At 31.1% G+C, this 15,141-nt stretch overlaps 1 protein-coding gene across 2 annotated transcripts; it reads right to left on the reverse strand.

Moving 5' to 3' along the window:
* Positions 1 to 408: 408 nt before the first annotated feature.
* Positions 409 to 12,503, reverse strand: akap17a (A kinase (PRKA) anchor protein 17A). 2 transcript variants are annotated; one of them, XM_042755217.1, is made up of 7 exons: positions 12,457 to 12,503; positions 12,354 to 12,417; positions 10,562 to 11,064; positions 7,514 to 7,789; positions 5,298 to 5,446; positions 3,587 to 3,827; positions 409 to 2,279 (listed from the first exon to the last, which is right to left on the reverse strand). In XM_042755217.1, the coding sequence occupies exons 3-7, from the start codon at positions 11,039 to 11,041 to the stop codon at positions 1,857 to 1,859; spliced, it is 1,569 nt and encodes a 522-aa protein (XP_042611151.1). In that variant the 5' UTR covers positions 11,042 to 11,064; positions 12,354 to 12,417; positions 12,457 to 12,503; the 3' UTR covers positions 409 to 1,856. The 2 variants fall into 2 exon arrangements, with proteins under 2 accessions (XP_042611151.1, XP_042611150.1); XM_042755216.1 differs by lacking the exon at positions 12,457 to 12,503 and having other exon boundaries at positions 12,376 to 12,417.
* Positions 12,504 to 15,141: the final 2,638 nt, after the last annotated feature.

Below are 15,141 nucleotides of genomic sequence, written 5' to 3' on the forward strand. Positions count from 1 at the left end.
AAAATTATTTATGAATTTATAAATAAATAAATAAATAAATAAATAAATGAATGAATGAATGAATGAAATGAATGAATGAATGAATGAATGAATGAATGAATGAATGAATGAATGAATGAATGAATGTAATCTTTGTGGTCCTAAAAGGCTTCATGTTCTTTATGAAAAACATTAGTTGGGGAAAAAATAAATAAATAAATAAATAAATAAACACTTTAAAATAAACAAACACACCCATTTTAATATAATAAAATAATTTGCTGGGGGAAAAATAAAAATGAAAAATAAAACTATTAAAATTTTGAAGAAAAAAAAAAATATAATAAATAATAAAATCTTCATGGTCCTAAAACAGGTTTCATGCTCTTTCTGAAACTCATCAGGAGTGAAATGACGGCAGATTCCCGCTGGGATCAAAGCACTGCTTTATTGAGATCAGTAACATGAGTTCATACGAGTGACAAACATCTTCAGAGTCTCAATAATGACTTCAAACATGTGCTTTCATCTCAATACTGCACTTGTGTGGAGGAAAACAAAGCTGGATTCCCCGTTAAAACCTTCCTATTCCTACACAAAACCACACTGAGGTGCTTGAAATAAATGGATAACATTAAACTCTCATAACACTTTCTACAACTTAAAATTCAAGTCAAGAACCAAGGATTGTAGTCTATGTAGTACAGCAACGCAGAACCTAAATCAGATCTTCAGTACAGACTCAAACACAGCTCAGTCTGTGAATCTGAACCAGACGCATGAAACAAAAGCATAACTCAACCGTGCAGATCTCGTCCAGAAAACACGGTCAGGATAAACTCAAATGAAACCATCATAAAACCATCCAGGTCATATTTCACCTCACAATCAGAAGAAATTATATTAAATAAGGCCTAATGTTAGGGACTGTATTTAGGGATTGTTTTGACATTATTTTCTTAAAAATGATGCACAGTTTTTCCTACACATTTATTATCACGAAGTGAAAAATTCTGATTCTCATTAGTCGTTCAAAAAAAAAAAAAAAAAAAAAAAAAAAACAATCTTGTTATTTCAAATGTAAGGCATTTATACATCATGCTATTTATTTTTTGTACTACTTCTAACTTTTCAAGTTTAGTGTTAAAAAAAGTAATAAAAAAATCTAATGAGAATAATGAGAATCACAAACAAATTCAAAAGCAAGACTTACGAATGCATTACAGAAATTATACTGAGAATTTGAAGATAACTGAAGTAACCATAAATAAACCCTAAATAACTCAAAATAAAACTAAAAATATAAAACTTAATTATAATACAAATAAAAATGAAAAATGGAAAAAAAAATCTTCATGGTCCTAAAACAGGCATCGTGTTCTTTATGAATAAAATAAAACAAAAAAAGACTAGAAAAAACTATAAAAAAAAAATACAAAAATAAAAAATTCATTTTTTACAAATAATTAAGAATAAATCAAAATGTAGACATTGAAAAAAAAAATCTTAATAATCCTTAAATAGACAACATCATTTGCTGGAGAGAGAAAAAAAAATTAAATCTTAATTTTAATTAATAATTAAGAATAAAACATTTTTTTTTTTTTAAATTATATTTAAAAAAAAAAATCTTAATTCTTATATAGGCAACACAATTTGCTGGGGAATAAAATAAAATGAAAAACTAAAACTAAAGGCTTGTAAAACGGGTTCTGAAACAGGCTTCACACTCCTTATGAAAACATAATTTGCTGGGGGAAAAAATCTTAATGGTCCTAAATCAGGCCTCTCTTTCTTTACGCAAAAAGCAGTTTCTTATGTTTTGTTGTATTTTTCAGGTGAATGTGACCTGGCCGTGTTTTGATGAGGTTGTTCTCTCAGTGTCGTCTGGATCGGTGATGTGAGCGTCTGCGGCTGCGGCTGCGACTGCGGCTGCTGCTCTGGCTGTGTGTCCTGCTGCGTCTGCGTCTGCTCCGTCTGCGTTCACGTCTGCCGCCGTCTGCTTCGCTCTCTTTCCGCTTCTCCTGCTTCTTGGCTTCTCTGGGTTCTTTGCGCTGGCTTTCTGTCTGCGTCTGCGTCTGGGTCTGCGTGGCACAGATCTGTAGGTCCAGATGGACGGCGTCAGTGTTGGTGCTCTTCTTGAGCAAGTTTCCCAGCAGTTTGTCACGCAGCTGGCGCTCTTTCCTCTGCAGCTCCAGCGTCCGCTCTTTCTCGGCCTCCACGCGGCGCAGCTCGTCCTCCTGCAGCTGTCTGCGCTCCTCCAGACGTCTGCGCTCCTGCTGCTGCTGCTCCTTCAGCCTCTGCACACAAGCAGCAGCTCACATCTCAGCACAAATCATGCTTTCAGTTTTTTACACCATTTTAATTAAAATCAATTTTATTCATCAAAAACCATGTATAATTATTAAAATAATGAACCTTTTAATTTACAATCAATTTTGAAATTAATCACTAGTTTATTAAAAGCATACAAATTTTTTTTAAGCCGTTTGAAATCAGTTATTTTTTTCCGAGTTTTTTTTTTCTGCTGGATTCCTTTTTCCCCCATTTTAGTGTTTCACATTTTTAATGGTTAAATTAAATTCAGAGACCAAAAGGCATGTCTAATTACTAAAATAAAAAAACTTTAAATTTACTGTAACAATTTATCAATAATTAAAATATTTTTAAATCCCTAAGAAATCTGTTTTTTTTGCCCAATTTTTTTTTTCTGTTATTTTTTTAATTTATTGTAATTTTTTTTTTACCGTATTAATGGTTAAATTAAAATTTAGATTTTAGCAATCAAAAAGCTATTGAAATAATGAAACTTATACAATTTAACAACAACTTATTAAAAGTATAAAAAAAATTCAATTATTAAGGCCCTATGAAATAAGTTTTATTTTCCCCAAAATTTTAATTTTCCAAATTTAAATTTTTCTGCTTGTAAAACGTATAAAATTTTAACAACTTAATAATTTATTAACTTATTTACAATAGCAGGGCCCTATGAAATATTTTTATTTTTTCTTATGTTTTCCATTTTAAGTTTTCTGGATTTAGCATTTAATACAAATGTTTTATCAAAAACTGTGTTAATAAATGAATGAATAAAAATGGACATTTGAATAAATCTTAAAAATATAATTAAATGAAAATGAACAAACGAAGGGCTGCACAACTAAGGTTTACTGTTAAAATTAAACATGGAAGAAGAATCATGTAATTACTCCTTTAAACTTGTATAATTGTATCATTATTATCAGGATTGAGAGGGTTACTTTTAAGATGTGTTCTGTTACAGTTACAAATTACTTCAGTTAAAAAGCATTCAGTGATGTAATCCAAGTACCACAATGTAAAAGTAATGTAATCCGATTACTTTTGGATTCCTTTTAGTCACATGTCAATAAAGTCAAAAAAGCAATATCTAAGTACTTTTATTTCTTTTATGATTTCATAAACCAAACTTTGGTGGGTTGTCGTGAAGAGCTTTAAAATTCTGTGGCATTCCACAATATACAGAAAATTCCCTTTTTATGACTGGATTCCACATTTCATAGTGCCCTGCAGCTATGGCTGTACTATGAGACAGAAAGCAGGTGATGTTTGTGATGAAGTGAACCTTGGCTCTGCTGAGCAGCTCTGCGATCAGACGGATGGACTCCAGGTTCCTCTGCGCTAGCAGCAGCTTACGCTCCTCCGTGGAGATCTTCAGCTGGAGCTTCTTCTGCTCCTCCTCCTGCTGCTTCTTCAGCTTCTTCTGCGTCTTCTTCTCCTCCTTCTCCTTCAGCTTCTGCTCTCGTTTGCGCACTTTTTCCTCTCTCCTCCTCTCCTTCTCCTCCTCCTCCTGCTCGCGCTGCTTCCTGAAACACCATAGCATTCATGTGAAAAACACTTCATTCACAACCATACAGACGAACAATTATAGAGCAACATCAAAAAATTATATTCATTCAATTAAAAAAAAAAATCTAAATAATAATGTTAATAATAATAATATAAATGCATATGAATTACAATGCATAAATATGATTCTTTCTTGTGCTTATTAAATTTCTTCACTATTAAGCAGATATTCCCACACATGTATTATTATTTATTATAGGATGCCTCAAGGGAGAGTAAAACATGGACTAATTTTCATTTCGGGTGAACTAACCCTTTAACAAAATAACCTGTGATTTACTAGAGGCTGAGACAAAATATGAATTGCTGCAGTCTATTTAAAAGTGTGTAATTAATTTGCATGAAAAAAAAATAAAAATAATAATAATAATAATAATAATAATAATAATATATCTATATATATATATATATATATATATATATATATATATATATATATATATATCATATACAATATATATATACACATATATACACATTTAACAATATATATAATATAATATATAGATATAATTTATATATATATATTTAAAATATGATATATTTAATAAACTGATTTTAAATATTAAAATGACTTGGTTTGAATCAATGATTCAATGAATCGTTTTGTAAGAATTTTTTGAATTAAGGATTCAATGACAAATACACTTTTTTAACAGTCACCTGTCGCCACCTACTGGCCAAACGATGCAATCGACACAAACGTTATTTGAAGCGCAAGTTACTTTCACAAGGGGATTTGCTCTGTTTTGATCACTACCATAGACATCAGTGTTTATATTCTACACTTTCAGCCCAGCATTTCTGTGATAATAGAAATGACTGTAAGAAATAATCCTGTGAAGTTGTTTGTGAAGCGGTTTCTTACCAAAACACAGTTACTTTTTTCAAAGATTTAATAGACAGACAAGCTGTTGTCATTTAGAATCGAGATTGCGATCTTTTAACGATTAATCTTGCAGCTCTAGTTTAAGGTATTAAATATTGAGACAGATACCATCAATTATTGTTCATCAAGGACAAATTAAGTTGATCAAAAGTGTCAGTAAAGACATTTATAATGTTACAAAAGATTTCTGTTTCAAATAAATGCTGTTATTTTGAACTTTCTGTTCATCTGTGAATCCTGAAAAATATAACATGTCACGGTTTCCACAAAAATATTGTGCAGAACAACTGTTTTCATCATTGATAATAATCAGAAATGTTTCTTGAGCAGTAAATCATCCGCATATTAGAATGATTTCTGAAGATCATGTGACACTGAAGACTGGAGAATGATGCTGAAAATACAGCTGCACATCACAGAAATAAATAACAGTTTAACAGATATTCACATAGAAAACAGCTGCTTTACATTGTAATAATATTTCACAGTTTTTACTGTATTTTTGATCAATTAAACGCAGAACAGACTCCTGCAGTACCTCTCCTCCTCCCTGCGGCGCTCCTCCTCCTCCTTCTCTCGGCGTTTCTGCTCCTCTCTCTGTTTCTCCAGCTCCTGCAGCTTCATTCGCTCCTGCTGACGCTTCTTCAGAGACGAATCGCTCAGGTGTTTAGTCGTGTCAAACGTCACCTGAGAAAACACACCTTCAGCTTATAATAAACATCCGAATATTATTGTTATTGTTAATCATTGCATTGCAACACTACAATCAATACAAAAATAGCTAATTCTCACTGAGCATTATATTTTTCTACCACTTAATTTTTGTTTATTTTAAATTGTAGTGCTAAAATAATTCAAGTTTATTTATATACAATATTATATTTAAATATTATAAAATGAATTGACATAAAAATGACGACATAAAATTAAAATTTAATTGAAATTTGAAATTATGTACATAAAAATTGTGCTGTAAAACAATTAATCACATCCAAAAGTTTTGTTTATGTAATATATATGTTTGTGTGCATGCATGTGTATATTTAAAAAAAAAATATGTTAAGTTTATACATTTAAAATATTTTTTTATGTAATTTATCACATCCCATATATACATGAACAGTAATGCAAATATTTTCTAAATATATATTGTGTGTGTGCATTTATATATACACAATAAATATGCACAGTTCACATACATATTACAAACAAAAACTTTAATTTTGGATGTGATTAATTGTTTCACAGCACTAATGAAAAACAAAGTTAATTCAAATTATAAATAAAACTATTAAAATACTTAAAATCACTATAGACTTCTATGAACTTCCCAACAGAAGATGGCATGATTAAATTAAAATATAATATTAATATATGATTTTATGTAAATCAATACACAGTGGGGTCCAAACCATATTAAAACCTAGAAATAAAGTTTTTCAGGACTTTCAAAACTAAAGACAAAACTGTTAAAAAAAAAAAAAAAAAAATCCATTATGTAAATAAAAACTCATAATGTGAAATAAAATAAACATTCAAGTTCATGTCTTCTTTGAACACGCAATAAAATTACATTTTAAAAATTATATTAAATCAATGTTTAATGCCGTCATTTCATTGCCAAAAAAAAAACATTTCACATGATCCTATTATTGTTGATTTTTTTTGAAAATGTTTTTTTTTTAATTTTTGTTTTATGATTTCAGTTGGTTCGTCATGCCTTTTGATTATTAAAATAAAAAATGTAATTAAAATGAAAACTTTAAAAAACATTTTTTTAATTATAATCTTTCTGATTGCTAAAATCATTCAAATAGAATCCAGAAAAAATACATTTCATAGGATTCTACTGTTGTTTCAAAAAGTAATAAATGTATTAAAAAGTTGACGTTTCATAAATCAGTTGATTAGATATAGCTTTTGATTATTAAAATTTAAATAAAAAACTTAAAATTAAAACTAAAAAATTAAGAATTTGGGGAAAAATAAAACAGATTTTACAGGGGCCTAAAACGAAATTTGTGTCTAACTTTTTATAAATTGTTACAAATTTTTCATGACTTATTAATTAGACATGCTTTTTGATTACTAAAATAACTGAAAACAGAATCCAGAAAAAATAAGGGATTTATATAAAATCTTTAAAAATTGTTTTATAAAAAAAATGTAAAAATTTAATATTAATAGTATTATTGTTATTGCAAAATAACAATAATAATAATAATAATTTTATTAACAAGATAAAGTTTCATGAATGCAGTTTATTAGACATGCCTTTTGATAATTAACATAATTAAATAAATAAAAAAATAATAAAAACATTAAATAGGAAAAAATGTAATTTGGGGGAAAAAAATGTTCGTGATTTCGCACCCTGTTCATGACTTTAATTAATTAGTGCATTAACTAATGTTAACAAGCACACTTTTTGATTTTTATAATGCATTAGTAAATGTTGAAATTAATATTAACTTAGATTAATAAATGCTACAGAAGGATTAATTCTTAGTTCATGTTAACTAAAGTACCTTATTGTAAAGTGCTACCAATAAAGTTATCAAAAAAGATAATTATTAGACATGCCTTTTGATTATTAACATTTAAAAATTTTAAATGTATTTAACATTAAAGATAATTTGGTAAAAATCAAATATTTATTATTTTAATTAATCAGACATGCTTTTTGATCACTAAAAATAATAAAAACAGAATAAATGTAAATGTAAATTTGTGAAGTCTGGACTGAGAGCTGACCTTAATGCTGCAGGCCACGGCCTTCCCGTCGTCTCCCTTAAACATGAGCTTCATTCCCCGGAGCGAGTCCATGGCCCTGACGAATCCTGTGTGGTCCTGATACTGAACGAAGCCCTCGAAGTTCAGGTGTCCTCCGAACGAGAAGGTGTTGAAGTTCTTCCCGGTCATCTCCTCGCGGTACGGGTCCAGCATGGGGATGTCCACGTTCCGGATCTTCCCGAAGCGCTGGAAAACCGTCCGGAGCGCCTCCTCCGAGGGTCTGTCGGGAGCGCCGTCTTCGGCGAGAATAAATACATTAATACATTTATTATAACGGTCGAGTTTCATGAATTCAGCTGATTAGACGTGGGTCAAAGACCAAAAAGGGTTTAAGAATAAAAACAATAAGTGTAATCCTGCTTTTAATTGTTGCTGTTTTTACCAAAAAATTCTAAAAATAATTTAATTGCAGTTTTGTTTTTGTTTTTCTAAGCAAAAAAATACATATTATACATTTCCCCGATTTACAGAAGAGTCCCACTAATATTTAATTCAGTGTAACGGTCTCGTCAGGACTATTTACAACAAAAATCAATTTATGAGATATTAACAGACTAATTACTTTCACCCCAAATACTAATTAGCTGTAATTTTAAATTTGTAAAATTTGCCACTATGTGTTAATAAGAATTGTTTTTCTCATTTAAAACACAATAAAATTTATAATGCTCCCTTATTCTTTTATATATTTGACTATGTACACGTCAGAATAAGAATGTTGTTTGAATTTTTACATAAATATTGTGTTACACTGAATGACAATGTAACATTATTTCAACCAAATTTTGACATTTTATCCTCCAAAAAACGTATTTGAAACCTTAAAAGAAGACACTTAACTTACCTTTAATGTGCTTTCTATGGACATAAAACACGTCTGTAAATTTCTTTTTTTTTGCGGACATCTTAATGTCTTTGACCCACATGCATTTTGATTAATATAATTTAAATAGAAAGAAATATTTAAATTAAACCGGGACCATTTTCACTTTTAAATGATATCTTCTGCGGTCAATACAAGCAGCTTCAGCAAACTGCGCTTCTGCTCATTTTATCTTCAGAGCAGACTTGTAGCACTTACAGAATGAAGAACAAATACTGACACGGACTGTAGAATTGAACAAACTCTTCCATACAGATACATACATTTATACGGACTGTAGAATTGAACAAACTCTTCCATACAGATACATACCCTGCGAGTTATTGTTCTTCATGTTTAAAATACGAGCAAGAATGCTATTTAAAAGGTTAATATTAAGAGAATGCTTTGCTTTTAAATGTAGCCTACATTTGAAAACAAATGCTATTCAATTATTGTTTGGTATTTTTACAACGAAAATACCAATAGTCCAATGAAATACTGTTGACAGAACGTTGTTGTCCAGTGAACGAATCTGCAGCTATGTGAACGACTTAAGATTTCATAACTAAAACACTTGCTTCGTTTCTGCATATTGAATCAATAATGACGCGACGCACTCTTACAGAATGAATGAATAATTAATACAGTGTCTCGCTGCCACCTACTGGAGATTTCAGTTTAACTATAACTTCGTTTTGCCATCATTTATTGCTTTATTATATTAATAATACACTTAATGGAATGTCAGAAATATGACAAAACATAATATATAATTAATAAAGCTAGAAAAACTTTGGCTCCTGTAAATCAATTAAAGGAGTCAAATATTGTTCCTCAGTGGAGAATATGTGAAAAAACACTTGCACTCTCTCTATTTCTAACCACTTGTTTTCTTTAAAAAAAAAAAAAAATTATAAATGAAAAAATAGGGATGCACCGGTTGACCGGCCATAAATCGGCAAACACGGTTTTTGCTTAAAATAAGCGATCGGGGCCGGTTTTTGGTCTTTTTTCGGCCGATTTTTTCAGCAGTGCTGCGTGCAAGAATACATGTAATCATTCGCTATCATGTGATTTGTGTGGAACCTTTCGAAATTGTGCGCAGGACACAGGCAGTTTGTCAGCAGAAGTGAATGAATAATGTAAGGCAGTGATAGCAGGCGTGAAACAACGAAACGGACTACTGTGACCAAAACTGAAATGCGTTTTTTTTTTTTTCAGTTTAAAGTAGTGAACTTGATACACGTTTGAAAAGCCCAAGGTCATCTGTATAGAATGATTATTTTTATATATTAAAATACATCGGACTTAATGGAATGTTTTCACGAAAAATAGTGTTTAATTCATCCAATTAAAATTTTTAGGGTGGTAATGATTAATCTAAACTTAGCCAATAGTTATTATTTTTCTTGGCTCCTAAAAAAACACCTGTGGAATTCATCTATTTTTTTTTTTTAAATTGGATGAATGAAACACTTTTTAGTTTAAGCACCAACCTGATTTTAACATTTTGGAATTATTTATTTATATAGCATACTTTTAATATTGGTAAAGACCCTCATTTGGAGAAGATTTAAAAAAAAAAAAACTGAATGCTGATTAAGCATCTTCTCTGTCTATTTGGTGTTCTAAACATGGTTACAGTTATCTTTTCATTTGGCCAGTTCTTTATTCAAAAACAAAAAAAATGTTTGTAATCTATGTTGTATGAAAACTTACTGGGCAGTAGCGTTAATCGCTAATCGGTTATGTTTTGCCAAAAGCCAGTTTGGCTATTATTAAATACCAAATAAACATTTGTATGTATATTTTCCTTTTTCTTGTTTATGGAAATTATCGGACTCCATGAAAAAAATGATTGGTTCATCCCTAATGAAAACCTAACAGTAGCTTCTCTATCTTTTTGTATTCATCTATTTGTCTTCTTTTATTTATTTTTAACAAAAACAGGCCTCTAACACTAGCTTCTTTTCCTATTCTCCCTGTTTTCTTATTTCTTGTATAATTGACATGTACGGTGTTGCGCTAACTGAGACGTGTTTCTTCTACTGTCTTCATTTCTAATCTCTCTGGATAAAAGCGTCTGCTAAGCGACTGAATGTAGATGTATGGGTGTTAATGTCTCATGCTGATTATCTCCTCACCTTCATGGAGAACCACTTGCACGGGAGCCCCTCCAGATGAATGGTGTCGGGTCGTTCCCCGGGAACCGTCTCGTTCATGTCCTTGGCGTCTCTGAAGAAGGAGTCCCAGTCGTGGCGCGTCGGGAAGTCTGTCTTGTGCTCAACGGCGCGGATCTTCAGGACGTCTGTGAAGCCGCTGAGCTTGATGCTCTTGCCCTCCAGCTTGGCCAGCGAGCGCTTGACGGCGCTGCGGTTCTCCACCTCGCCCTCGAAGCGCAGGTAGTCCATGGAGCTCTTGGAGATGCGCAGCGAGGAGAACTGCTCCGGGTGCACCATGGCCTTCAGCCGCTCCATCACCTCCCAGTTGGAGATGGACTTGCCGGGCGTCTTGAGGTGCGGCAGGGCCACGCTGACCGTGATCCTGGAGATGGGTTTGAGGTAGAGACTGAACTCGGGACACAGATCCACCGCTTCGGCCGTGTCGCTCACGACGGACGTCATTCTGGAGGCGCTTCTGCTGAACGCTGCACAAACACAGCCCTGGTTTATAACTGAGCAGTGCATTTGAAGAAAACAGACGATCATTGTGCAGTAATCTCAATCAGACTGCAGTAGGGCTAGTTTGAAAAATAACTAAAAAAATACAGCTAACTAACACAACAAAAGCATGACAACATACTAAAAAACATGATTTTTTTAAATTTGTGAAATTTTTTTCAGAGTTATCTGTTTTTGCAAATAAACTCTTCAATTATGAAGCTATTTAAACTAAGCGCTAAACAAATATCGGGCGAGTGATTTTAATAATCGATCATAAAACAACTCCATATTCTTCTGGAATTAAAAGATAAAAGTATAAATATAAAAAAGTTTACATTTACATACTATATGTGACCTGTGCTGGCAAAATGAGTCGGAATAAGCACATTTCAAAAAATGTCTATTTATTTTCACATTCACAATGATATATGGCTTGTTGGAAATGGACAAGAAATGCTTGACAGAAGAAGCTACAGCCGTTTGAAGGCCATAGAGTATGATTTAGGGAAAAATCACCTTCAATTAAAAATAATAATTAAAAATTTAGGGAAAAATCACCTTCAATTAAAAATAATAATTAAAAAAAACGAATTGTTTACTAAACTTCAATTAAAAATAATAATTAAAAAAATGTAAGTTATGCTTTCAGTAAATATTTCACTTAGTTGGTGAGGCAACATTTCTTACTCTGTTTTTTGTTTTTGTTTAGTTTAAAGTAGTAAAATGACCGAAACTGAAAATAACTAAACACACACACAAAAAAAAAAAAAATACAAAGACACATAAATAAATAAATAACAACAAAAACCACAAAAACAAAATTACTAAAATGTAAACGAGAATGATTAAAATGCATTTACATTACATTTAATAAATTGAACCAAAATAAAAACTGAAATAACTTAAATAAAATCAAACTGAAAAAATCTATAAATAAATATTTCACATATTTTCGTTTAAATTATGTTTAAGTTACAAAATTACCAAAACTAAACTCAAACCATAAAATAAAAACTAAACAAGCATATTAAAAAACGACAAACCACCGAATAAAATGATTAAAATACATGTATGTTAATCTGTATTTTTCAGAGAGACTCTGTCTGAGCTGATTATGATTATACTACAATAATAAGTGTGGTATTCTGAGGTAAATCATGATAAACTGGTGTAAGGCTGAGAGAAACTGTTGACATATTAATAATAATCAAGAGCTCCTCAGCGACAGAACATCGTTTGATCTCAAATAGTGACTCTGATTGTGAAATAATACCGATATTATAAAGAAAGCACACGCAGAGATGAGGTGATGTGCAGATTCTTCATGAGTTATTGATTTGTGAAGCTCGTTTAGCGATTCTTCATGAGTTATTGATTTGTGAAGCTCGTTTAGCGCTTTAACCGACACTGACCCGGTCACCGCAGATAAACGAGTCTTACTAGCTGAGATTAGGACTTGTAAGTGAGACTGAGAGAATCGACCGTTAAAAATCAAAGACGCTGCGCCCGAAGCATCAATAAAAACAGCAGACCGCGCACAGCTGAAACAAACGGACGTGACGCCGCTCACCGCTTCCGCATCCGTCACACGCAGCAACCGGAAGTCACCGAGGAAATCTGCTGCCCTCAAGCGGTCAGTGTTTGACCTGCAGCTCAGCCGCTAAATTACTGTGAATTTATAAAAATAAAGTTTTTTTCTTTTTTTTTTTTTTTTTTTTTTTTGGTTTGTTTTGTTTTGATTTTTTGTTTTAATGACTAACTTTGTTGATGTCAGATAATAAAGCTTCTCTCGGATCCTAATATATATAAGTAAAATAAAATAAATAAAATAAAATTTTAAATTAAATGTGCAAATTTGTATTTTGTGTGGAAAACAATAAAGTAATATTGTAACCTCTTAACATAAAATTAATTGTGAATATTTGTATTTTGACAAATAAACTGTTAAACTATAATTTAAAAACCAGACTTATTTCTTAAAATAATTCTACATTATCTTATAAATGACTAATTCTGATCTATTATAGTGAATGTTTTATTTGCAGCTTAACTGCATTTTTAATATAAGGTCAATTTACTTTGAATTCATAAAGATAAAAAGAAAAATAGGTTTATTCTGAATTAAAATTCTCAAGACACACTAACAAGTTTGTTAATGTCAGATAATAAAGCTACTCTCACATCAAGATTAAATCACCTTAATTAATAATACATTATTAATTAATAATAAATAATAAATTGTTTATTTATCTTAATAAAATATAAAAAAAATAAATATTTTTTTTGTGTGTGTGTGGAAAAAATAAGAGAACCTCTTTACATACAATTAAGAAAATTATTAAAGAGAGACAAATAATTTGTTATAATTTTTGATTTGAAAAATTTTATTTATTATATTATATGATTTAAAAATTTATATGTATAAAATAAGTTCTTATAATCTATGCTTTAAAAACTTATATGTATAATAATAAAATAAAATAAAATAAAAACATACAAGATGCAAAATATATTTTTTTTTGTGTGTTATTTATGACAGATGCAATATATGCTCAATTTACTTTGAATGTATAAAAATAAGTACGTTTGTTGATGTCAGATAATAAAGTTACGCTCAGATCGTGATGTAATAATAAAAAATATATATATATAAATCTATAAAGATCAAATAAAGTAATCTATTAACTATAATCTATCCTTTAAAACTAGATCCTTTTTTTATAATTTCTTAAAATATTTTTCTTTAAAAGCATTTTAAGGGACAGAAAATTCTACTTACTGATGAATCACTTTTATTTATGACTAATTCTAACTATTATAATGGAAAGCTGGTCTGATGTTGAAACTTCACACACGTGGTGTTCATTAAGCAGCTCTGGAAACAATGTTAATCTGCAGGAAATCTCTGAAGGAAATCAGAAAGTGCAAAGTTTATTGTTGATAAAGCAAAGACCAATGCATGTTGTTGTGTAAAAACAAGAAACGTTGCTAACGGTAAGGAAGCACTATGGATGTGTCGGGATAAGTGTAGAAATCAGATCAGATTACCGCTGTAACTCTTCTATCAGATTTCATGAGAAATGAATCTGTGTGTGACCCCAAACTGAACAAAACTACACACTGACAGGATGAACAGAACAAAACACTCAGTTTCCACACAATCCGGACCCAACTAGGAAAGTTTAGTGCTTCCTGAGCATCTTCGCATCAGATAGTTGATGTCAAATAAATAATGCACTGACAGCAGATGGATAACGACTGTAATTTAAGAGCAGCAGGTAATTAGTGCTGACTGCCAAGTCTAACCAAAACTTTAGAATGAGCAAAACATCACCTAGCAACCAGCTGCATCACCTTAGCAACAGCAAACACCGCTCACAGTGTCTTCAGGAAACGTAAACATCCAGTTTGCATTTAAGGAACCTTATATATAAAACATTGAGCACATTTTAGGGTGATTTAAAATATTATTAATCTACAACAAGTGCCTAAAATGACATTTTCAATATCATATCAATAAAGGGAATTAATGAGAATGCACATTAGTGTTTTAATATTTGGGACCGCTAGTAATTAGAAGCTCCAAAAACAAAAGCTATAATATAATAAAGCTTAGTAAATTTGATCAGCTAAAAGTGCACTGCCTCTGTAATGGCTCATGGGTTATTAAAGGAACAGTTCACCCCAAAATTTAAGTTATTATAGACTCGTATTTGAGTTAAAAATGTCTTAATGCTGGATTTGTTTCATCTTTTGTCTTCTCCAGATGTTAACTGATGGACTGGAGTGCTGTGGATTACTTGTGGATTATTCTGATGTTTTAATCAGCTGTTTGGACTCTCATTCTGACGGCACCCATTCACTGCAGTGTTTCGGGTGAACTGTTCCTTTCTGGTCGTGGAATTAGACTTCGTCTTAAACCATTCAAACAGCAGCTTTTTAAACTTCACCCACAGCATATCAACACACTGAAATCACATTAACAGGGTAATTCAATTCAATTCAATTCAAGTTTATTTGTATAGTGCTTTTTACGATACAAATCATTGCAAAGCAACTTC

The sequence above is a fragment of the Cyprinus carpio genome, unplaced genomic scaffold (genome assembly GCF_018340385.1).
Source record: "Cyprinus carpio isolate SPL01 unplaced genomic scaffold, ASM1834038v1 S000006651, whole genome shotgun sequence".
Classification (NCBI taxonomy): Eukaryota; Metazoa; Chordata; class Actinopteri; order Cypriniformes; family Cyprinidae; genus Cyprinus; species Cyprinus carpio.

Bases quoted from the DNA above. Each gene is read 5' to 3' on its own strand.
- akap17a (XM_042755216.1), bottom strand. From the start codon at position 12,406: ATGAAGAATCTGCACATCACCTCATCTCTGC. The intron at 11,065-12,375 runs GTGTGCTTTCTT...GTGTTTGTGCAG, and splicing joins GCACATCACCTCATCTCTGC to CGTTCAGCAGAAGCGCCTCC. The intron at 2,280-3,586 runs GTTCACTTCATC...GCTTGTGTGCAG, and splicing joins AGCTGCTCAGCAGAGCCAAG to AGGCTGAAGGAGCAGCAGCA.